We start from the raw sequence: 26,401 nt of genomic DNA, 5'->3' as shown, positions 1-26,401 counted from the left end.
TATCTATTAGCATTCTGATTAAAGAGGTTTAGAAACTCTGTTAATAACCAAAACTGCCAGGGCTTCGTTCAGAGTGCTACAAGCTGCGAATCCGTTACCAATGAGATGGATCTAGCATTAATGAACAAAGGATCTAAGAGAAGATTCTCCCATCAGCCATGTTCATCACTGGTGAGGTAACCTGAAGCATCAATCTTAATTACACAGGAAATCTAAGACACATTTTTCTTTGCTAGGGCAGCTTGTTATCAAAGGAAAGTGAGTAGTGAATTTATTAATCTTAAAATACCCCTTTTATATGGCTGCAAGCATATCCTAATTTATAACTAAGTGCAATAACCAAAGTTGTAAGACTCAGTGGGTTATCATCAGTTAGAATAAAGTAGCTCAACTGCACTGAAGTCCCTAAACCCCTGTTTGTCCATCTGGTTGTTGGAAATGACTTCACAATCTACCCAACATGTGTCATCCTTGCCTTCAAAAACAATCATGTTTTAATTTGATATCTTCAAAAGATTCATCAGGACAGTTTACTGGAACAAGAGTTATGATCACATTTATAAGCAGCCTTATTAATTTACTACATTTTTATAACCATTTCTTGAAACAGTTTCTGTAGCAGTGAAAATACATGCAATCTACACCATGTCTTTGTCAATAAGTTCGATGACATTAATTATGAAAAAATAATTTGCCAATCTCCATAGGAAATATGATCAGTTTCAATGCTACTCTTTCTAGAGGCTTTGTCATCAGGCTCAAAGAGCACTGCATCCATACACCTAAAACTGAAAATTGTGAAATCTCCATTTATGTTAGCTTCTGCCAAAGCAGAAGTATAACTGCTAAGTATTATTACCAAAAATGTACTCCACCTTGCCTTTAATTGTACCTTTCGAAAATTCCCATATTCTCAGTGCATACTGCTATGAGTTTGTATCAGATTCTCATAAATGTGACAAAATGGGGAATCACACACATAATTAATAATACTCATAAGTAAAAATGCAACAGCACATGATTACTGCGAGTTATTGGAACCATACAGCATCTAATTCCTGAACAAAGAGTACATGAACCTGCAGCCACAGAAATATCACTTTAAATTTGCCAGCTCAGACACTGGTAGGAATCTAAGTTCAGCAAGAAAGAGATGTAAAGAAATTCACCTGGTTTTTTTAATCCTTAAAACCTTTTCAAAGAGAATCTGAGGATTTGTGTATTTTACCTACACTTGGGGGCAGGATTGTGAAATTTTTCCCATTGATTTCTTAATAGTGACAAAGCTCCGACATTGACTTTTTCACTTGTCAAGCACGAAAGTATTATATACTCAAGTAGTGAATTTCTTCTAATAGTTCAAAAAAAAAATTTGCAAACCTACATTGTTTAAGTCAATAATACACTTCTGTGAGCCTCAGTCATACAGAAATTATATCATCACTGTGAAGTAAAATTTACATAATAAATTTACCTGGGGAAAATCAGAACTTCTCACATAAGCTACCCACTCTGTTATGTAATAAACTGCACAATTATTAAAACAGAAAAAGGAATTACCTGCTCTGCCAGTGTCTCACATTCTTTAAGCTTTCCTCTTGAGCACTGAATTCCACCATTTCCAGTTATTACAATGGTTGCAAAACTCTCCTGTCCAGAAGGATCTCCACCAGGTTCTTTTACCTCAAAAACCTCAGAATAGAAGGCAGACTGAAGGGTTTCCAGATTTATAAGGTACTTAAGTTTCAAGTTTCTGGCAGTAGCTTTGCATTGGCCAAACTGCTGGATAAATTTCCGGAACCTGTATCGTATTCTTTTTCGTGTCAAAATGTGGTAGTCTTGGATTTTCGCTCGTACACATTTAGGCAAAAACATCTTGTAGCTGCAAATACATAACCAGCAAAAAAAGAAAATGAGTAATTTTATTCATTATATCCAGCAAAAATAATTAGTTCTGTACTAAACAAGACAATATGAAAAATATCTTTTCCTCTAAATGTAACCTTACTCTTTAAACTGTAGAATAATAAGGCTCCTTTCTTCAATCTGTAGCATATTCTTCCAAACCCCTGTCTTCTCCCTTTTTCCATCTTCCCCCCTCACTCAGTTTCAACATATATTACATCATGCATTTTCCATAAATCCTGACATGTCTCTTCTAGTCATTACTGAAATTCTGAGGTAGGGCAGCATAAGTTACACAGTTGCTCTGTTTGGTGTACAAGTTGAAAGAGGATACCGCATGGATGGAGGCAATTACACAGATGAAGGACAAGTTTCCTGCGTGAAAATATAGGCAGTAAAATAGAGTTGATTGTATCAGTGATTGGTTCTCACTGAAGTTCCTGTATCACAGTTCATAGTCTATCAAAGGCAAAAAGGGCAGTTTGCCTCCTGCAATCAGCTGGCCAATTCGTTGTCTCATTGTTTTTCACTCCTGCTCAGTTTCATTAAAAGACGAGCACATCAAGCACTAAGCGGGGACAGAATTAACTCAGCTGGAGTAGAAAGCAATTAGGTTGATAAACCAAAATGAATTGGTAAACTCAAGCAAGTTTAGGAGAGATCTGCCCGAGACTGTTAAGAGCCTGAGGCATGCAACATGATAAAAGAGGTGTTAGGAAACTTGATTTTTCACCCTGGAGAAGAGGTGGCTCAAGTAGGGTGTTCTAGTTGTCTTCAGCTAGCAAACAGTTATGGAGGTGAGTTCTCAGACATGCACAGTGAAAGTCAAAAGGCAACAGACACAGTATCACAGAGGAGACTGATTAGATATGGAGAATATCTTCCTCAATGAGGGTAATCATATACAGGATGAAGTTGACCAGAGATATGGTGAAATCTCCATCACTGGACATGTACAGAGAGTCTCTCCCAAATCAAATTATTGTTTATAACCTTTCCCACATGAATAGCTGTTGCCTTACTTCTCACTAGAAGAGCCAAAACCATGTACCCAAAAACATGAATAGACATCATGATACTAGGTCTTCCATAATTTCTAGTTTATACTATCAGTAAGTTTATGGAATTGTTATGCTAGAAGAAATCAAATGCCAACAGCTGAACATCTCATCCCAGATGCTAATTTGCAAATAATCAGGTAAGTTTGACACAGTTATGGCCTCACCTGACTGAATTGTAAATAGCCAGTGGGGTTTGGTCCTTTTCTTTGGCTACTCTCATCATATCCAGAACAGCCATTCCAAGGCATTCTTCTTGTGTTTCGTGAGTAACAGGCATCTGTATCCATCCATCCAAAAAATCAGCTCGCCACTGAGAAAGAAGAATGCAAGAAGGAAAATTGAAACTGTAGCGCTGCTGTTCATCAAGAAAAGTTTTTTGAGTGTGGGGTGGTTTTTTTGGTTGTTGTCTTGGGTTTGGGTTTTTTTTTTTTCTTTGTTTTATTTTTTAAAGACTGCCGCCTTCTGAATTAAACCCTTCATCCACAAAAAGTTGCATGTGTTCATAATGAATGCCAGCTGCAATCGTTCACATGAATTTAAAAATATTTTGGTTTCAAATCTCAAAAAGGTCCATATGGGGAGCGAGTTGTTCTATACTGTGCCAGTCCAAAATGGAAGACACGCTGAAAGATTGCCAATTGGTGGTGGCACGAGAAAGGAGTCACACACTCACTGTTCTCCCCACAACTGCCATCTGAGCTTCACCTCTCCAAATACAAAATATGACAAGGACCTTAATTTTTGTTTTGAGTGGGCTTCAAGCTGTCAAAAAAGCCTACACAGTCACTACAAGAAGACATAAAAGGGCATAAATACTAACAAAGTTTACCAATTTGCATTAAAAAATAATCAAGCAAATCATACCTGTGCAAATAGGTAAGACATGACAAGATCATCAAGAACAGGGCTTTCTGTACCTCGAATAATGCCATACCGGTATGCTCTGCTCGTGCCATTGCAATGCCAGTGGGGGAAATAAAACCTGTTAGGAAGCATTTAAGCAAACATCAGTAAACAGATACTTTCGCTTACCGACACCAGACATTATCATTTCCATAAACATGTAATTAGTGCTGGCTAGTTTGGTGGACCAGTATGAAGCCCCAGTAGTCAGTGGAAGGCTTTGGATCCAGTTCTTGGCATCTTAAAATTATTACATCATTAAAACATTATGCGATGTAAATAAAATCTTTTACCTAAGGAAAACGGTGACTGTAGCTTTAGATGTCCACATTACAAAACCAGGTTAGAGAAAAATGGTCCTATTAAAGATATCCACCTGACTACACAGGATAACTACTCTGTATTTCAGAACTGCCACTAACACTAATTAATTCCAAATGGGCAAGCAGAGAGAAGATGAGATCTATCATTATTAAGACTAATACTATTTTTACTTCTACTGTATTTTTAACTGTTTGCTTCTTCAATCTGACATGGCAAACACACAGTATATAGACAGTTGATATAATCCATTATTCAAACCTACTCCATTAATTCTGATTCTTTTATCTACCTCTTATCCAGACATCACCAACAAATTGTCCATAAATTCTTAGTGAAACTGTGGTTCAACTGAGTATCTTTCTGTTGGTTTTTGTTTTTACCTCACAGTTTTGTTTTACTGTGAAAAGTGCATAAAATTTGATTTAGATTACCTTATCCGGTAAATGAGAGTGAGTCTAGTCGTTTCATCTACATGGAAGATGTGATTTGGGGGATACCACATTCTCTCTGTTTCGCTCATGAGTGCAAACATGTTATGATACACTGGCATGATACCTAAAACAAAGAATAGAGAACCAAAGTCATATAGGTTACTGTTTTCACAAAGAATCATCCTTATTAGAAAAAAAAAAGCAGCAGATCTGGCACGTTCACTGGCACTATTCACTGCGCTCTCACCATCAACAGCACTGCAATCATCACCCCACAACTACAGACTGGCTTCACTGGTTCATATTCTCATTCTGCCGTTATGTTCTCTGGCTGCAGACTGTGTTCACCTGCAACCCTACACTTTACTGTTAAATGACAAGATCTTTTTCTGTATGGCTTTTAATACAATGGTTCTTAGCCTCTCAGTTTAGCAGCAGGTTACAACAGTCTGTTGCCTTTTTCCTTACCTCTCCCAAAAGCAGATACGGGCATTGATTTCAAGGGTTTTAGATCGATGAAAAATTAAGAGTGAAGCATTACGAAGAAAGTTATCATAAGTAGGAACCACCTTCCATTTACATTTTAGTAGCTCAGCTGAGAACCAAACCATAGATATACTGTTAATCTAACAAAACTGGAAAATAGTTTTTCCCCCTCAGCAATTCAGGACTGTGTTAATGAGAATTGCCAAGCAATGCTACTTAATCACAAACTATGGAAATCAGTTGAGCATCAACTCTTCAGCACCAGAATTCTCATCTGGTTTTGGAGCTCCCAGCTGAAAGTACAGTGTAAAATAAAATAGAACCCACAGCACTGTACTGTGCTGCAGCCTTATGCATCCATGAGATGCCAGCAATGACTTGGAAAACAGGCTAAACGCTTGAGCATTGATGGCACAAAAGGATGAACTTCAACCACTGACAAACATTTTGACGACATAAAGAAATACAGGTGTAGAGGTCAGAGAATCAGATGAAAATTACAACTTAAAAATCACATTAGGTCATAAGGAAAGAAAACTATGTTTACATTAAAGCAATACACTTTGGGGGATGAAGGCAGTAAGTATTGAGAAAAATAACAGATAAAGACAACAAAAGTAAATTAAAATGACGTTAAGAGACAAAAGAATTCTAGGAAAAGACAATGTACTCAACCCTCCCCAAAGACAGAATGAAATAATAGAAATTCACACAAGAAACCACGAGAAAAATATAAAACAATCCTTATTTATTTCTTTCTGTTCTGAAAAACATTAGGTAACTACTGAAGAGAGCAGACTCAAATTTCTGTAATCACATCAAAAGTGCATGTAAGACAATCAACTAGAAGCAACTAATCAAGTCCAAATATAAAACTGAGTAAGCTTGTGGAACAAAAAGTAATTCAGTCTTAAATAACAACTAGCTTAAATTTGTTACATTATGAGGTTTTTCTCTGTAGGGAGTCAGTAAGAGGGCTAAGAACAAAAGGTCTATTGTGCAGATGTCACATTAAACTACTGAAATCTACAGGCTAATCATCTGATACTTGTTTAAACTAAAGAGCACCAAAATATACCACAACTACAGGTCATAACACAAGATTTTCTAAGAAAAGGAGTCACACACTTACAGGAAACTACAGAAATGGAAAGAATTATGTAAAGTAACCAAACAGAAACCAAAACTAAACAAAACCCCCACAGAAATAACCCTGAAGGGACTAGTAACTGAAGGATTAGCTGTAAATCTAGATATCCTAAATTTATGGTGCAGTAGACCTATCTGATCCATCAGATTTGAGACATATGAAATTGATCCATTTTATGGAGTTAATAAGAAATCTAATACATGCAACTGGCCATGGTTCTTATTTGAGGTGAAGTGGGATCGACTCAATTACATTACTGATCAGTTGTCTGTAAAGCAGTAACAACTGACTTAGACACCACACAGCGTTGAAACTGCTGTATCCTAAGTAATTTCAGATCAATTACAGTGTCATGCATGTGCATCATCAACCTATCTTAGGATTCAAGCCAGATGTTAAAAACAATTCAAGGCAACGCTGAATACTTACCTAGCCTCACAAATACGTTTTCCCTATTACTAATCCCATGTAAAGACAATGAACAAGAAAAAAAATTCAAGTCATGTTCTTAAATTCAAATATTAGCTGTTGTGTTCTACTGAACACACTACTGGTACCACTCCACCTCTCAAAACCAAAAAACAAAACCCCACAGACATACCAATCCAGAACATGTATCACGACCATTCTGAAAAGAAACTTTAACTAAGCATGGGACATGATTTTAGAATTCCCTCCACAGAGCTGAAACATAGGCATCAATCAAACAAAACAGAAATCCTCTTTGCTGTGTTCCTATGTATAAACTGTACTCATCCATCCCTCAGACTTTAGCTTTTGTAATTCTCAGTGTTAACCTGTATGTTTCAATGCTCAATGACATACAGATCACATGCTTCTTAAGAAATGTAGTTAGACTTTTTCCTTTTTTTCTCCCCTTTAAGAATTATGTATTTGTCCCAGAACATTGCTACACTTGGAAAAGTTAAATGATTTTTCAAATAGGAGTAAATTCCCTAACCAGAGTGTTGAAAATTGTCCATGAAGTCTGACGAAAGCAGAAAGGCCAGAAACATCTCTTTTCATCTAATTCTTACCAGCACTATTAGTTGCAGGGACTTTTCAAGTGAATAACTGCAGTATTTAAGTGTTTTTTTCTCCCGAAACAATGAAAACCAAACGACTGGGTGTGGAGGTGGGGGGGTGGGGAATCAGTCTTCTGGTGAAGTCTAGACTTGTCAACAATAGCAAAAACTTCTAAGAAATGCGTTTTCAACACAAGTAAAAAAAAAAAAAAATCTGTTCACAACAGGTACTGAAAAACTCCCCTGGATTTCTGTATTGCACTAACCACACAATCAAATCAATCAATGATTAATTAGGAGAGGAGACAGTGACTCAGACATCATAAAGCAGATTTGTTCTCTACTTCACTTATCCAGCAAGGGTTATTAAATAAATTTTCTGAACTACCACAAAGACAAAATCATGACTATCTCTTGGCAAGTATTTTGTTTAGCACATAAAGCTAAAAAAAGGATCCTTACCATGCTGTGCAGACTGTCAAGTAATACCATGAAAGGCTGTAACACAGCAGAACTTTATTCCTTAAATTTCTACCTCAAGCCTAAATGAAGTATGATTTGCATAGTAGTTTCTTCTTTTCCTCATTATGGTTTTAGAGCTCCACATCCAGACAAGTCACACTACTTCGTTTACCCTGAAGTAGCTAAGGCAATACAGTTTTTCCACATTTCCTACTTCATTGACATTAGGTACTCTTTCACCCAAACAGTATGTATTGATTAGGAAATGACCCTCCAAAAGCTGTGACACTAGTATGAAACATGAGAGCCACGCACAGTCTACAGTAGAAATAGTGTTTAATGAAGCTGTCAGTTTAAGAATATTAATAAAATCACCAAATACAAATAGTTGCATGAATTTATGGATTAAAAGCTATTTTTAAATCTCAGATTTTCAAACTCCATACAAATATTAGTCGTCATGCTCAGCTGTCCAGTAAACTATGTAAGACTTACAAGGCCTTGCAAATACCAGAAGGAAAATCAGTTGACTTTTCTTACAAGAAAATAGTACCTTACCCTGATTTTCATACAAATTGGAGGCTTACCAAACTCTCACACAACACTCAAAGTCACTCTTCTGTCAAAAAACCATTTTCTGAGCAGTTAATTAAATCATGTTTCCCTTCCTGGCAAACCACTATTGTTCAGTATTCTGACTAATCCATTCCTCACCTTGGGGTGGGGGGAGTGAAGGGGGTTGTGCAAGGATTTTCAGGAAATGCCATCACATAAGAATAAAGCAAACCTCCCCAAAACTCCCAGTAAGCAGTTAAAACCAATGACAAGTCTGAGCCACGTGAATTCTGGAAATTCAGTATGTTAAGGATAAATCTGCTGAACGTTCTCTAGCCACTAACAAGGAGTCTCCTCTGAACCATACAATCAGAGAGATAATTGAGAATACCACCAGCTTCACATTATGCAACGCAGTCACTTCCTTGAAAACTAATTGGCTGCAGACACTGTCAGTACTTAGTCACATTAAGTGTTTTGAAACAATGCTTTTACTTTGGTATAATAAAACGTATCTTACAACTTTCAGAGAGGCACCAGGAGTTTTCAAGGAAAGTACCATGAAACTCCCAATTTACTTGCAAATCACATGGGCAAGAATTAAAAGGTTCTTGGGTGGAGTTTCAGGACATCAACATTAAAAACAAAAATCCAACAAAAACCCAGAGAAGCCAACAAATTCAAGGTCTTTTGTTAATTGCTAGATGCCTGTAACTCAGCAACCCAGTCAGGATTACCAAACTGGTTCCTCTTGGGATTCTGACTCCTTTAGAAAATTAAGCTTTAAGAGTTAAATGCTCCTAACACAAGGGGAAGGGGGAAATCAGAAGAAAGGCCAGTCAGAATGCAGATTAAGAGAGACATCCTAAAGAAATTTAGGGTTCATATACACCAAGGGCACAAGCCATAGCAGAAAACCACAATGCTAAACAAAACTATGCTCCTCAGTTGCCTTTCCGAAAGTATTTTATGGTGTACTAATTAAATGTTACACTTACATTTAAAGTCACAAACTCCACATACTATGCTACTAATTTGTTAAGATTTTCAAGAACGTGGAACAAATTTAATTGGTTTAACACCAACGCAATGCTTTGCTTATAACTGTGATTTACAAACTCTCTTGCCTAGTGTAACATAAAAATATCCTCACTTTGTTAACATTAATTCAGTAACAATTCGGATTATATGTACAAAAGTTGTATATATTTTTTATGCATTATTATTCAGCCATTAGAATAAATCAACAAATCATTAGTTTAAAAGTGTTGCAGTTTTGTGAGGCTGTGCTGCTGAGAAGGGTTTTTTAAGCAGCAGTTAGAGTTTTCTACCAGCCTAAACTATAAACAACAAGCAATTCAAGGCCAAAGTCGCGGCCCAAGAGATGGTTGAGCACCTCTGAGAATCACATATGGGAGAAAACAACCCAGAAGCAGCTGCATTTTGCCACTGGAGAAGGGAGCGAGAAGATGTAACGAGCTGGGCAGACACCAAGGCTGGAGAGGGTGGAGGAGGAGGTGGCCCAGGTGCCGGAGAGAGAAAGATGCCCCTGCAGCCCGTGGAGAAACCCATGGAAAAGGCCGAGACCCCACCTGCAGCCCGTGGAGGGGCTCCATGCTGGATGGAGCAGATGGAGACACAGAGAAGACACAGTGACCCTACGTTGGAACAAGCCCCTGCCAGCACTTGCAGCCATGAGGAGAATCAGAGACACAGAGATGAGAGAGAAATATTTGTGTCAGAACAGGTTTGCTGGGGGGAGGCTTGGAATCCTGTGGAGGACGGGGACTGAGAGACACTGTGAGAAAGAGATAAAGAAAGCCCTGTGGGGAAGGATTCAAGTTGGAGAAGTTCATGGAGGACTGTCTCCTGTGGGTGAGACCCTCACAGTGCAGCAGGAGGAGGGTGTGGAATGAATCCCCACACACACACACACCCCCACACACACCCACCCTGGCGGAGAAGGAAACCAACTTGCAAGGGACTGACCGAAGGCCCCATCTCCCAAGTCCCTGCCCACCTGTGCTGCGATTGGGGGGAAGAAGGGAATGAAATCATGACTAGAGTGAAGTCTGCTAAGAAGGGAGCTGGGGGGGAGGTTAGACGTGTTTTAAGATCTGGAAGAGGAAAACAGCTCATGAAGAAGTAACCAAGAACCCCATTTTCCCCAGTCCCTGCCCCCCCCTGTACTGCAAACAGGGGGGAAGAAGGGAGCAAAATCCTGACTAAAGTCTGCTAAAAAGGGAGTGGTGAGGGGAAAGTGTTTTAAGATTTGGTTGCGTTTGTTTTAAGATCTGGTCATGCTCCCAACTCCATTTTTTTTTTTCTTCTTTGCAGTGTAGTGTAATAAATTAGGTAGTTTCTCTCTTCTTCACTTTGTGTTGAGTCTGTTTTGCCCATGTCATTGCTGACAGAATGATCTCTCCCTGTCCTTATTTTGTCTCCTGAGCCTCTTAATACATATTTTCTCCGCTGTCCAACTAAGAAGGGGAGTAATAGACTGACTTTGGTGGGTGTCTGGCCTCCAGCCAGGGCTAAACCACCACAAAAAGTTAAAAGAATTTTTTTTTCCCATGTAATACTGGTATTATGTATAATGTATTCTTCTGATCAGGTACAGTGTGCAGTCCACAGGGTTTTTTTTTCTCCATTGGGTTTTTTTTTTTTAATTACTTTATTTGATGATAAAGACTTTTAAATCCACTTACAAAACAGTGAGCTATATCTTATTGCAAACTGATTAGAACAATGAAATTATAACAACATAGCATAAAACCCATCTTTTTTTCTGTACGCAAATAAATACATCCAAGACTCAAATTTAAAGCTCTCAGATGTTCCCATTATCCCTTTTTCTCCCATAATTTACACTTCAAATTTAAAAAAATGTATGAACAAAGATTGTAGATATTCTGTAAACCATCACACAAAGCTTGTGTTATCACTCTCTCACATAGCCTGGTGGCTTTCCTGAAATATTACTACAAGTTGTGTTCAAATAGCCTTGACTCATTGATATTTTTATAAACTGAATGTAAACACATTAAGAACAGCTTAGAGAAATTTAATTTAAGCTTATTTGAGAGAGAGGAGATCATGAAAGGATTTAAGTTTGTGGTTTGGAAAACCAAGCCTCATACTGAAATCAGAAGACCATGATTCTGTAACCTCTAGAACAATTTCTCCATCATATTTTATTTCCACCATCAGTTTGTTCCTCTAAAAACACTTTCTTAGGCTGAGAGCAAAAACTTCGTTCATTTCTTGGTGTGACATTTGTAAATTTTACATGACAATTAGTATATTAGTTAACATACAACAGCTGAACCACAACAGTGACTAGTCAATTTAAACTTAATTTCAAGACACTTTATTTATTCTTGCATTTCTGGTTAGAAAACCTGGTATTCAGTTTCACATTCAGACAGTTTTCCCATATAGAAACGTGCATCTACAAAAAGTGTCATACTATGTTTCTCAAAAAAATGGGAAGTTGTTTCTTAAATAAACTAAGAAAAGGCTTAGATTCTGCATGCCATGCCTCAGACTGGTATGCAACTACAGAATAATATTTAGACAGACTCATTTATATAGCCAACAGTCTGACATAACAGATCTAAAGTCAGCGCAGACTGGAAAACCTTCACTTGTTTGAACCATGTAAAAGGTGCATAACACAACTGTCTCTGACGGCTGATGTTTGCCTGTATCCGGCTCTGCTTGCCACCAATTACAACCAGTCATACTTTGGTGTAACCAGCTCTGCTATCAAGAGATCTTACAATTGCTCAGATCACAGAGAAAGTTCATTAACAATTACTAAATCTGTTATATTTTAGACGTGCCTATTACCTGCACCACTCTCTTTATGAAGCATGCTGATTCATATCTAACTCCTGAAAGAGTTAGTCTTGCCAACATAAATATTATTCGACTGCATATGCTCTGCAGACCTATGTGCTCTGACGTACAACTATAAAACCTAGAAAAACAGAAAATACTAGGAATACCTTGTGATTCAAGCACTAATAACTGTTACAAAAGAGACCAAAAACCCACTGCCATTGCCCTTTCAGCCTTTCCCACCAATTTAGAAAGAAAGGAAACTACAAATTCCCTTTGAAAAAACCTCTGTAGCCACAGTAGCTGCCAGGCAGAAAGCACTCTTCAGAGGACTTTAGCTACCTGGGATCTGTAAGGACAAATACTCAATATGATAAAACATTTTATTTATATAAGGAAGTATAAATCACTACTGATACACCTTAGAAACTCTGAAGAATGGTGAATCAATAGAAACTTATAAAACCAACTTGTTAAGGAGTACTATTCAGAGAAAACTATTTCTAAAACCGTCGAGTATGAAAGGACACATGTAGGAGCCATACTAGCAAAACACAAAGCAGTACCCCAGAAAAACCTAGAAAGACTTCAGAAGGATTGGCAAAGTCTGACATAACAAGCAACAGAGTAAAAAGTCTTCAGATGTCATGGAAAACAAGACTAATTCTGTGTGTGGATTAGCAGGAGCTGGAATTTTTAGATTGGTAATGTAGGTGAGAATATGACAGAAGGCTTGGGCTGCACATTTTCATGGGGAAGTGGAGAGAGTGCAGAAGACAGCACAACTGTTAAAACAGTTACACCACCCAAGCTAAAGAAAAATCACCAATTTAAGTTTAATCAAAAAGAAGTCCTAAAGATAATTTTATTATGGCTCATAAGCATCTCCCCAGGGTTGGGGAATGGGAAAAAAAAGAAAAATCACAATTTGAACAGACATCTGAAAACTGAAGAAAAGAAAATTCAAACCAGAGAAGACAGAAGTAAAAAGTGGACAGACCAGCAGTAACAGTAGAAACAGCTAATCAAACTACCAATATAGTTACTACTCCAGTGAATTAAGACTTTCAGATTTTCTGGAAATCCTAGAAAGAATTGTGTTTGGCCAGGGATGTCAAGGGAAACAAGGAAAGTTTCTACAGGAATGTCACTGATAAGAGGAAGGGGAGAGAAAATGTGAATTTAGGCTGCCCACAGAATTTGTGGATGCCCCCTTTCTGGCAGTGTGTTGGATGGTGCTTTGGGCACCCAGGTCCAGTGAAGAGTGCCCCAGCCCATGGCATGGGGGTTTACAGCTTGATTATTTCTGAGGTCCCTTCCAACCCAAACCATTCTGTGATTCTACGATATATTATTCCCTTGTGATTTAAAAAGAAAAAAAAAAAAACTACTCAGATAAGTAGCAAGGGAAGCTTTCTGATTTCATAGTTGATGATACCATATATTCCTGAAGTAAACCTGATTTCATGGCTGATGATACAGTATATTCTTTCAAATACCACATTATTTTAATCATACTGAGTTTCACTGAATGAAGCACTTATCAGTTTAATATTCTGGACAGTTGGTACATGTAAACCTAGAAGCATTTTTTCTTATCACTGTCTAGTAAAGTTATTCTCCATTTCATGCTCAGCAATATGCTCAGCAATATCCACTGACAACAACAGTATTTATTTCCACAAAAAGATATTCACTATTTTCTAACCTAAAAATTGAATACCACTTTAACAAGGAAAGTGAAGAGTCTCTCCTCCCCACTAGCCTTACACATCTCTAGATGCTACACCTGAGGGTTTGAACTAAGCTGACAAACAGAAGCAAAACCGAAGCCCAAAACACACAGGCATCTATCCTTATTACAGAAATGACCACGGATGTATTTCCTAAGGCAGGGAAACAATTCCATTTTTTTCTTTAACTGGAGTATCTTAATTTGAGTCATGATCAAAAAGATACCTTGAGAACACTCCCAGGTCCATCTGACAAACTCAGATCTACAGGGTCATTGGAGCAACAGAATCTCACACTGCTAAAACTGTATAAATATCCAGATACCACCTCCTCGTTGTGTCTCAGAACGTATCCCAGGCAGTACTTATGCTGAACTCATTACATGTGCTTATCTGCCTAAAGTTCTTATACTACATGGAGAGCAGCTCTGCAAACTTGGATCTCAGTAAGACTCTGCCAAGCCTAAAGAACTGCGAGGAAAAACAGGGGTTAAAAGAATCTTTGTGAAACTAGCATAGACACACAAATTACCAACTCACAGCACACAACTCATTGCAAGACATTCAACAGCACAGGAAAACACTGACAGACACTGAAAATGAAAGATTTGGAATTTCAAGCCTTTCTTTTAAATACATTTGCAACTGAAATGCAAATTTGCACTTGGAAAGCAAAAAGACGAATTCCATCTTGTACCAGACAACCCAAAAGAAGGTATGGATAGACTAAGTACATGTATCTGTGTGCACATGAGCATGAGGAGCAAAAAAGACGGAATTTTTAATAGGTGAAGTTGACCAGAATTCATTAATCACCAGCTCAAACCACTTTTGCAATGAAAGAGACACAGGCACAAAATGCATGCTTGAATTACTTTACTATGGGTCTCATCGCCTGCTCATGCTAAACTCTGGGTAAATGTAACAATTTGAAGACATTTTTAGATTTAACCAGGATTAACCACACACACAGACTGGTTCTATCTAATAAACAGTTTCTATGTAATAGAATGTTATCTGTTTGCAAAGTGGTGAAGCATTTGTAATATACTACATATGCATAACTTCCAGGACCAATCTGCTTTGCTGAGTTTCCTCAGAAAGCAATTCAAGCTATTTCCAGCTTCTGCTGTGATTCAACTATCCAAATTATCTTATTTCAACAAATGATGACTTCCAGGTATAGCATAGTATACTTTTTTTAAAAAAAAAAGACAGTAGTCACTTGATTTTAACGCCAGTCTCACAACTATTCCGATAGGAACAGTTTTGTAGCCTGGTTAATGACTATGTCTAAAAGGACAGAAATATCAGCATGTCAGTTTAAATGCCCTCATTTTCATGGGCTCTGGATCATTAAAAAATATTGCATTAAGTTGAATTTCACTGAAACCATTACGTATATACTTACCACAGGCTTTACAGGCAACGGCACAAATCTCTTCTGCAACGTATTGTCCAGCCGGAAACTGAAGATAATCTCCTCCTGTCTTCCCAGGAGAATGATACAGGTACACTTGAAGCAATGGTTCTGCCTGTTTGGGTGCACTGGTGTTCCCATGGATGTCACCATTCTGGTGAACAGTAGAAGTTGCTGTACCATCCATATTTGTCATCGTAAGACAGGCCATTTTTCGTTTTGGTTCTGTTCAGAGCATTTGCCTGTAAGAAACACAAGGAGTACTTCTTGACTAAAGGTGTTTGGGTTTGCTTGTAATACTCCTATTTAATGATAGTATTGTTCTGACACTGGAAAAACATTAACAGCTAAGGACAAGAAAATTGCTGAAGAGGTTCACTAAAGATTTAATTCAGCCCTAGTCTGAAAAATAACAGCCTTTATGACAGGAAAACCAAAATTGTTAACTGGGAGTCCAGATAGAGGATTTATTACTGCTCAGTGTGTGCTCACTTGTCCAACTGAAACATGCTAGTTAAACTTGAAAGCAAAAATAATCCCCTTAATGACATCGGGACAGCTCATATTCCCATTTACACACAAAAATTGCACTGAGAACTTATAACACAAGACAACTAGCTAGGTCACAGACTGGCACTGATGAAGAGTAGGGCAGGAGTAGCACATTTCAACTGAGTTAGTCTTAAGCAGACACTTCAAAGAAAGGATGTGCTGAGTAGAGACAACACAGAGTTGCTTTGTGTTTATGAACGGGAGGACTTCCTACACCCCCTTTCAAACTAATCACTTCAGTCTATTCACAAGGATCTCGAGCTAAAAATCCTTACTAATAAATATAATTGTAATAAGGAGACTAATAATTCAATGTATAACCACAGATGTGTTTCATAATGCAAAGGAAAAAAAGAAAAAAGATTGACAGCGTATTCCAAAAGCCAGTCGAGGAACATCTTTGCTCTTCTGCGACTCGATCATAATTTTAGTCAGTATAATCCAAGTTAACAATAAAAGCTGTGATCACAGTCTACAGAGCTTGCTTTTATTAAAACTGATTCCAAGTAACTACCACCTGGAAATCAGCATTTCATATTCTGAAAATGCAGAACAGTTATAAAGACAAGACCAATTATAAAAATATGACCTGCAACAAGGTCTCCTCAAGGTTTCCTTTTCTTCAGGCTGACCACGCACAACTCTCTCAGCCTGTCTTCATACGACAAGCTCCTCTGATCATTTTTGTGGCCCTCCTCTGGACTTGCTCCAACAGCTCTAGGTCTGTCTCATGCTGTAGAGTAGAGGGATCTTACAGTAGAGAATCACCTCCCTTTACCTGCTGGCCATGCTTCTGATGCAATGCAGGATACAGTTAGCTTTCTGGGCTACAAGCACATGTTGCTGGCCCACGTCATTCTTCACCCACCAGTAGTCTCCCAGTCCATCTCCTCACAGGTGTCCTCAATCGTCTCATCCCCTAGCCGACACTAATACTGGCAAATACACCAACACCTGTGCAGGACCTTGTACTTGGCCTCGTTAAGCTTCCTGTGTTTACCAGGGGACATCTCTCAAGTCTGCCAAGGTCCCCCTGGATGGCATCCCTTCCCTGTAGAGTATCAACTGCACCACTCAGCCTGGTGTCATCTCCAAACTTGCTATGGTTGTCCCACTATGCCACTGAAAATACGGAACAGTTAATAAAGAAATTGAGCATGAAAATATTTAACTTAAAAATGTTTACTGTTTTGTATAGGCAGATTGGTGTTATGTTCTTAAACTGCAATTTTCCACAGCTTTTGTTTGTATTGAATTATGCATTGTTGGGAGAATAAACACCACCCATTAATACATGGCTCCATGGCTGGTGTCACAGCCACAACTCTGTCATTTTTGACAGTGGGATGGCCTATACAGCACCAGGCTTGATGAATTCAGATGGGATTCACCTTTCTCAAAGAAGAAAGGGAGGACTTTGCACAGAAGCTAGTGGAACTCATTGAAAGATCTTTAAACTAGACTTGAATGATGGGAGGAGTATGCTAAAAACAGGCTTGCCTGCGACAAGTTCCAGGATGACACAAAAAGGTTGGAAGGATGAGGGATATGGTGCCAGCAAGGGGCCTTAGCCTGTTGCTCAGAGACATGACAGCACACTCAAAGTCTCACAGAGATGAGGCAGGGGGTCTTGAGATAAAAGCCAACAGGGAAACACTGGTAAAGTACATCAAAGGAATTCCAACTACTCTAGCCAGTAAGTCAGCCTCACTGGGGGCCAGACTGAAATGCCTCTATGTCCCCCATGTTATGGTGGTTTGCAAACAAGAGGAATAAAACATGCATATGCCTGCAGGGCTATGATCTTATTGGCATTATGGAGAAACTTGTTGAAATGGAAGGGTACACGCTGTTTAGGAAGGACAGGCAGAGAAGATAATGAGGGGGTGCGGCTCTTTGTCAGTGACCAGCTGGAATGCATTGAGCTCTGCCTGTAGATAGACAAGGAGCCCACCAGGAGCTTATGCATGAGGACTAAAGGGAACACAGGGACAGGGGACATTATATTGGGGATCTGCAACAAGCCACCCAAACAGGGAAATGGAGTGGATGAGGCCCTCTATAGACAGATAAAAGTAACTTCATATTCACAAAGTCCACAATGTGGGACTTCACCCATACTGGTATCTGCTGAAGGGACAATACAACAGGGCACAAGCAATCCAAGAGGTTCTTGAAAGGCAGCGATGACAAATTCTTCCTCAGAGTGATAAAGGAGGCAATGACAAACAATGTAATGCTGAACCATGTTCTCACCAACAAGGAAGAGCTGCTAAGGGATGTGAAGCTCAAGGGCAACCTTGGCAGCAGTGACCATAAAATAGGGGATCCTCCAGATCCTCAGGACAGCAAGGAAGGCACACAGGAAGCTCACTACCCTGAACTTCAGGAGAGGAGCCTTTGGTCTCTTCAGGGACCTGCTTGGTAGAGTACCACAGGACAAAACACTGGAGGGAAGAGGGAGTCAGGAAAGGTGATTAGCATTCAAGGATCACCTCCTGCAAGCTCAGCAGTGATGCATTCCAGCATGAAGAAGTCAGGCAAAAACACATGAAAAAGCCTGCAAGGATGAACAAGGAGCCCCTGAGAAAACTCAAACACAAAAAGGAAGCCTGAAGAGGCTGGAAGCAAAAGGCCACCAGCTAAGATAAACCATGACAGGCCTGTAAGAAATACAGGGACTGTCCAAGCAGCCAGGGATTAGGTAAGGAAAGCTAAAGCCTAGAGAGAATTAAATCTGGCCAGGGATGTCAGGGGCAACAAGAAATGTTCCTACAGGTCAGTGATAGAAGACAAGGAAAAACATGGACTCCCTCCAGAATGTTATGGGAGACCTGGATACCCAGGATATGGAGAATGCTGAGGCAGTTAAGTTATGGAATGTTTTGCTTGCGTTTACCACCCAGGGCTCTAGCCACACCACTCACAACACAGAAGGCAAAGAAAGGGACTGGAAGAATCAGTGATGAGTGGCATTCCTCAAGGGTCGGTACTGGCACAAGCACTGAGATCTTTGTCAGAGATACGGACAGTGGGACTGGGTGCACACTCAGCAAGTTAGCCAACAACACCAAGCTGCATGGTGCAGTCAACACATTGGAGGCAAGCAATGCTATCCAGAAGGACCTTGACAGGCTTGAGAGATGGGTGCACGTGAACCACATGAAGTTCAACAAGGCCGAGCACAAGGCCCAGCACATGGGTCAGCACAATCCCGAGCACAACTGCAGATGGGGTGGAGGAGGGCTTGAGAACAGCTCTGAGGAGAAGGACTTGGGAGTGCTGGCTGATATAAACCTCAACATGAGCCAGCAATGGGTGCCTGCATTCCAAAAAGCCAACCATGTCCTGGGCTGCATCAAAAGAAACATGGACAACAGGTCCAGGGAGGTGTTTCTGCCCCTCTACCCTGCTCACCTGAGTACTACATCCAGCTCTAGGGTCCCTAGTAGAAAAAAATATGGGGCTATTGGAGAAAGTCCAGAGGAGGGACACAAAGATGATCAGAGGGTTGGAGCACCTCTCCTATGAAGATAGGCTGAGAGAGTTGTGCTTGTTCAGCTTGGAGAAGAGAAGACTCTGGGGAGATCTTACTGAAGCCTTCCAGTACCTGAATGGGGGCCTACAGGAATGCTGTAACAGGATTGTTTATTGAGGACTGGAACAATAGGACAAGGGCAATGGGTTTAAACTGAAGGAGGTCAGATTAGATATTAAGAATAAATTCTTCTCTAAGAGGGTGGTGAGGGAAGGAACAGGCTGCCCACAGAATTTGCAGATGCCCCTTCTCTGGCAGTATTCAAGGCTGGGTTGGATGAGGCTTTAAGCAACCTGGTCTAGTGGAGGGTGCTCCTGTCCATGGCAGGGGGTTGGAACTAGATGATCTGAGGTCCCTTCCAACCCAAACCATTCTATGATTCTGTGACTTTATATTGTTTTATGAAAAAAGAATTTTTTGTCATATTTTTCTATTCTTTTCTGCTTACAATTACTGAGTCTGAGTATAAAACCATACAGTTAAACGGGCTGAAAATTACTTGTGCTACAGAAATGGATCAAAAAATTTACTCAGTACAAAAAAAAAAAAGGGCTAAACACTGTAAAAGAGGAAAACATTAACTTCATGAGCTATGTGGTGGAGAAAAATATTCTATTACATATTAAGGAAGATAAAATTATGCTACCATTATGGTAATTCTAGTGTAAAGATATGAAAAAAAGACACTATCACCAAGAGACAAGTGCAGTAATTTACTTCCCAAACTAAGCAACATATAGATCCTGTGTATCTCAAACATGCAAATCAATTTCTAGATGTATCTGTCACTCACAATATTTCTTGGGATCTGATCTAGAGAGATATGGATTCATAAATCTTCATTAATGGATTCATATGGATTCATTAATCTTCATTCCCAGAGTAAGCCACCTTTAAATGAGATTTATGATTTCAGGTACAAAGGCAGCACATAGGTACCAAGTAAGTTCTCAAGGAATGAAAAAACAAGAAAAGCATTTCTCATAACCCATCAAAGAATTCATGTTTCCTAGGAAAAAAAATGATACCATCACTAAAAACATCGCATTAAAAAAATTTCTTACTACCTCTGTCAAGAGTATGTAAGCCTTAATGTTTATGCAAAACATTCACAGTTTTCATTCCCTTCTTTAATAACTAGAGTATTTTTTTTCTAAAATACTCTAGTATTAACCCCCTGTTGAACACAAATCTTCAACTGAACTGGCAGATCCTCTCATCTTGATCATCTGATATTATGTCTTTCCAACAATAAATGGAAATACTGTTTAATAGAATTAACTGAAAACCTGATCAATTTTAAAAGTCCTTCATAAAGTCTGTGTATTTACAAACACATATATATATGCCACTTGAAAAATTCTCCTCATTCACTCCTTGTTTCACTCCATAAACTAAAGAGGGGAACCTTGCTTAATCATACCCAAGAACATGAAATATTAAAGCACAGTAAAAAGGGCAAAGCAAATATGGTAACAGAATACTCTGCAGGTTTTGTTGTGCCAAAATGGTTCAATGTGACAACCACTGTGAAAAATCTCCAGAGATACTATTTGTATAACTGTGTCATTACTTCAATTTACATAAATCTGTCTTTCATGTCAAAGTGCTGATGAAACAATACAGGTGAAAGCAAGAGATGTACCTAAATAGTTTCTTCACTGAAAAACAGAAACGCAGTTTCTTGGCCTTTTCCTAATGTCCAACTATACCAGTTGTGTGGAGAGGGCTTCACAGGTGCAGTAATTGAAACACATAGTCATCACTCACCAGTGGTGTTGAAGAACTCGTCACCTCGTTAGGCTCTAAGAGCATGCTAGCAAGATTCTTACTAAGTCCAACAAATACAAGTGTAAGGTCTTGCACCTGGAAAAATGTAATTCAGGAGTGCAGCACAGACTAGGATCCACCTGGCTGGAGAGCAGCTTTGTGGAAAGGGACCTGAAGGTCCTGGTGGACAACTAGCTCAATATGAGTGAACAGTGTACTAGAGTGGCAAAGAAAACCAACAGAATACATGATTACAGTGACAAGGGCATCACCAGCAGAGACAAAGTCATTATCCCACTCTACTTGGCATTGTCAGGCCACACCTGGAATACTGTGTTCACTTTTGGTCCCTATTGTAATAAAACAAAACCATAAAAACACCAACCCCCCAAAAAAACCCCACAATGTGGAGAGGGTGCAGAAAAGGGACACCAGAATGATCAAAGGACTGGGAAGCCTGTTGTATGGAGAAAGGATGAGAAAATAAAGCTTAGCAGAAAGCTCATCACCATGTTCCAGTACTTAAAGGGTGGCTACAAAGATGATAAGAGATTCCATTTTATAAAGAGTAATGTGGAAAAGATGAGGGGTTATGGGTGCAAGTTATTCCTGGGGAGATTCCAACTGGATAAAAGAGGAAAATTTTCCACAATAAGAGCAATCAGCCATTGGAATTATCTCCACAAGGAAGTGGTGGATTCCCCAACATCAGGCACTTAAGAATCAGCTGGATGGGGTGCTGGGCCATCTTGTCTCAATGGTGCTTTTGCCTAGATGGAGCTTTTGCCAAAAATGGATGGAGCAGAGGATCCTTGAGGTCCCTTCCAACATGGTGTTTTATGATTAACAAAAGTAGTTTCACTCATGTTTCTTAGCAGAGAACTCTCCAACTGGACATATTTGTTTTGCCTTCTTTGTTCCATCTACAGACCATTGCATCAGTACAACAAAAACAAATATGGCAAAAAAAAATATTAGTTGCTGTTCATCCAGAATATTTAAAATATGACTTATTCTTATGACCAGCTTCTTCCGAAATTGAGCAATTTAAGACTAAGTATAAAGGCTGGAGCACCTCCCCAACAAAGAGAGGCTGAGGGAGCAGGGCTTGTTCAGCCTGGAGAAGAGAAGGCTGCGTGGGGACCTCATTGCAGCCTCCCAGTGCCTGAAGGGAACACACAAACAGGAGGGGAATCAACTTTTTAAAAGGGTAGACAATGGCAAGACAAGGGGGAATGGATTAAAACTAAAGGAAGGAAGGTTTAGAGTAGATATTAGGGGGAAGTTTTTTACAGAAAGAGTGGTGAGGTGCTGGAACAGGCTGCCCAGAGAGGTGGTGGATGCCCCATCCCTGGATGTGTTCAAGGCCAGGTTGGATGGGCCTCTGGGCAACCTTGTGTAGATCCAGGCTGGAGGTTGGTGTCCCTGCCTGTGGCAGGGGGTTGGAACTCTGATCCTTGGGGTCCCTTCCAACCCAGACCATTCTATGATTCTATACTGGCAGACATTACCTGGGAGCAGAACATTTTAGTATAATTTTCTGGGGTATAGAGAACAGATTTGTTATGCTGCATAATGCATGGTATCATGCATGCATAATTCAAAAGAAATTTTGTGTTTGTGTAAAGAACGTAAGTGCTCATGTAAAAAAATTCCCATAGCTGTGTAAAAGGATTTAATATAGTCAGGATGGGACTTCTGTAGGTAAATTTGAGTATCACAAAGGTATTTATCTGCCCAAGTGGAACTATGTACCAGGCCCATATGCATCTGAAAGTGAATGTCTGACATAATCAAGACTCAGTGAAAGTGAAAAATGGCCTATTATTTATTCACGTAACAAGAACATGTTGGCGGATGGATATTTTAGATGGAATATAAACATCTTGATTTGGAGATCAAAGCTACTAAATATAAGACAACCTGATTCTGCTAGTGATGAATGGAGGATTACATCGAATAGGATTATTTTAATGTTCCCAATCTGGATAATGTTTCAAGTCACAGCTTCTAAAGAATGAGATTAATCACTCCTCATTATCTGCTTTAACCAAAATCACCACCATCTACAATGCAACATGCTTACATGCAATGCCTCCAATGCACCTGAGGATTAATTTTACCATCCACACTGGGAAGTGCTAATTCATATGGTTCTATGTGAAGGACACACAAAATCCTCATGATTTTATAATATGCAACATTCATAGTTCCATTCGGAACAATGTTTTTCTTCTTCTTATGGACAACTTGAGCAATGGGAACTACCTCTTTTGCAAAATCTAACCTTTCATCTTGAAAGTAATCCCCTCCCCCCTTCAGGTATTGTTGTTTGGTTGGGAATTTTGGTTGGGTTTTTGTTGGGTTGTTTGGTTTTGTTTTTTTGCATTGTTTGGTGGGTTTCTGGGGAAACCTCCAGCTCTTTGGAAATTAAAAAATCAGAACATTCTCTCACTACAGATATATCCCTGACTAGTAATTACCTTTTATCACTTGAGAAATTGTATGAAACATGAAAGTGATGAAGCCCTTTAAATAAGCACATCACAAGTCACCCACTTGCTGCTGGTATCCACAGGAGGTCAGACAATGCAGGCGGCACACAGGCAGTGGCAGAACATAATGTATCTGTAATAAAAACACATAATATTACAAAACCCCTCATCATTATTTAAGAATTCACTTCTGTGTTTAGGTTCAGATAGAGCAATCCAACCTTATCTCATTTGCTCAAATTCCTATTTTCTTTGCCAAGACCTTTTAAAATTACAGGGTTTTTAAATACAAAATCTGTTGTGTTTTTTTTAAACAGCCATATTGTGTGTACAAAAACAGACACCTGACTTGAAATATAATTACCAAATTCTTATTTTTTTGGCACTCAGCATGTTCTTCTTTTCTGTGAATACAGCATAGACTTAAGAAAGGAGCTGATAACACTACATAAAGAAAAGAGAAATTGAAAAGGAACATTAATTACAGAAAGACACACAGTTGACACAATAGAAAGAAAGGAAGCCATCCAGGGGGATCTTGACAGGCTGGAAAGATGGGCCCGGGGGAACCTAATGTGGTTCAACACTGCCAAGTGTAAGGTGTTGCACTTGGGCCAGAAGAATCCCAGACACAGATACAGACTGGGAGAAGAGCTCCTGGAGAGTAGCCCTGCTGAGAAGGACTTGGGGATTCTGGTGGATGAGAAACTTAACATGAGCCAGCAGTGTGCTCTTGCAGCTCGCAAGGCCAATGGTATCCTGGGCTCCATCAGAAGAGGGGTGGCCAGCAGGGACAGGGAGGTGATTGTCCCTCTCTACTCTGCCCTTGTGAGGCCCCATCTGGAGTACTGTGTCCAGATCTGGGGCCCCCAATACAAGAAAGATGTGGAACTGTTGGAGAGGGTTCAGAGGAGGCCACAAGGATGATTAGAGGGCTGGAGCACCTCCCCTACGAAGAGAGGCTGAGAGAGCTGGGCTTGTTCAGCCTGGAGAAGAGAAGGCTGGGGGGGACCTCATTGCAGCCTCCCAGTACCTGAAGGGAACACACAAACAGGAGGGGAATCAACTTTTTAAAAGGGTAGACAGTGGCAGGACAAGGGGGAATGGATTAAAACTAAAGGAAGGAAGGTTTAGATTAGATATTAGGGGGAAGTTTTATACAGAAGAGTGGTGAGGTGCTGGAACAGGCTGCCCTGAGAGGTGGTGGATGCCCCGTCCCTGAAGGTGTTCAAGGCCAGGTTGGATGGGACCCTGGGCAACCTTGTGTAGATCCAGGCCTGGAGGTTGGTGTCCCTGCCTGTGGCAGGGGGGTTGGAGCTCTATGATCCTTGGGGTCCCTTCCAACCCAGACCATTCTATGATTCTGTGAAAGACACACAGTATGTTCACTTCATATAGTAACACTCCCTTTATCCAGAACAATTAATTCTATATGCAACAGCCACATGTTTCAAATGTGTCACAGGAAGGACAAGGGTACACCCACCCCGGGTCTCTTTGCACAACATTTCTGTGGTTTCAAGAAACACCACAGTACTTGAACACACTTTAGCACAACAGCAGATTCCTGCATCAATTAAAAAGTGGTAAATTTCCTGTTGTGACCCTCCCAACATAGGAAAGAGCCTGACAGAGAACCAAAAGTTAATTTAAAAACTGAATAGAGGAGGAAAAACTCAATGATGGAAGTTCAAAGGGCACAGACACCAGAATAGAACTCTGCAAGTTTTACATTTGATAACTGTTAAGAAAGAAATCAACAATATCCTCAGCACCATTTGCTGTGTCTACAGAGTCTACCATCAAATCAACAGCACAAAAGAAGAGGAACCCATCACAATGAGCAGCAAATTCAGCTTTTCTCCTACAGAAGTCAGACTTCTGATTAGCGTTTCTCCCTTTGCAATACTGGCTTTAGAGATAAGCAGTTCTGCATTGCTCAGACAGCTGTGCATTTTGTATGGACCTCCAGGGATTCTCCTTCAAATGCTGCCTAGCCAGCCAGTTAAGATCTGACATGAGGTCCAGTACAGTCAACACAAGTTTTCCAAGCTGCATCAAGGTGCCACAGGGGAAGAGGGGCGTGTGTATGGGGCAGAACAGTTTATCACTGACCCATTACATGCACACTGAAATGAAAGCACTGACTTCAAACGAAGCACAGAACCACCACCTGCTCATGCAGATTTCAGAGCAAGGGGCACTGCTGGGTATTCTGAATTATTTTCTATTTCAAATGTACTGTTCCATGCTCAGAACCACATCACATTCCTCATTTCCTGGTCAAGCTCTTGACTTTGAGCAAAACTGCATGACAATTTAGCTGATTGTAGTTGATTGTGTGTTTTTTCCATAAACGCCACAGGAATTGCATAACATCATTAGCTATATGAGACAGATGCTGATTAACTGATGGGACAAACCAGGTTAAGCTAATAACTCAAGCCCTTTTTCTACTCTCTGCCTAGCAGAGTGCAGTGGAATAAAGGTTGCAACATTTTGAATAAGATCAGTAATGTTGCAGCTAGCATTTCAAATGCAAAAATTTGATAAAACGGCTTAATAATATCAAGTCTATCCTTCAAATAACAAACAGAAAAATGACTGGTGGCTTATTATGAAAGAGCAGCTCATAGCCTTGGACAAAAGTAAGGAAATTTGAAGATGAAAAACTCAAAGCTGAACAGGACCGTGGTGGTTAAAGTAACATATTTCTCTCTTTTTTGTTTTTAGAGTCAGACACTTTTT

The 26,401-nt window shown here is 39.7% G+C and overlaps 1 protein-coding gene across 1 annotated transcript in view; it reads right to left on the bottom strand.

The window, feature by feature from the left end:
- JAK2 (Janus kinase 2) overlaps nt 1-15,524 on the bottom strand; it is a 48,190-nt gene extending 32,666 nt beyond the window's left edge. The window contains exons 1-5 of the mRNA XM_084278166.1: nt 15,290-15,524; nt 4,625-4,748; nt 3,831-3,948; nt 3,131-3,276; nt 1,561-1,882 (exon numbers count right to left, since the gene is read on the bottom strand). Coding sequence (XP_084134292.1) covers nt 1,561-1,882; nt 3,131-3,276; nt 3,831-3,948; nt 4,625-4,748; nt 15,290-15,509 — 930 coding nt within the window. The 5' untranslated portion in view covers nt 15,510-15,524. The remainder of the gene's footprint in view (nt 1-1,560; nt 1,883-3,130; nt 3,277-3,830; nt 3,949-4,624; nt 4,749-15,289) is intronic.
- Nucleotides 15,525-26,401: the final 10,877 nt, after the last annotated feature.

The sequence above is a fragment of the Gallinula chloropus genome, assembly GCF_964237585.1.
Source record: "Gallinula chloropus genome assembly, chromosome: Z".
NCBI lineage: Eukaryota > Metazoa > Chordata > Aves > Gruiformes > Rallidae > Gallinula > Gallinula chloropus.
The sequence above is the reverse complement of the archived record's forward strand: the minus strand, read 5'-3'. Positions and strand labels throughout refer to the sequence as shown.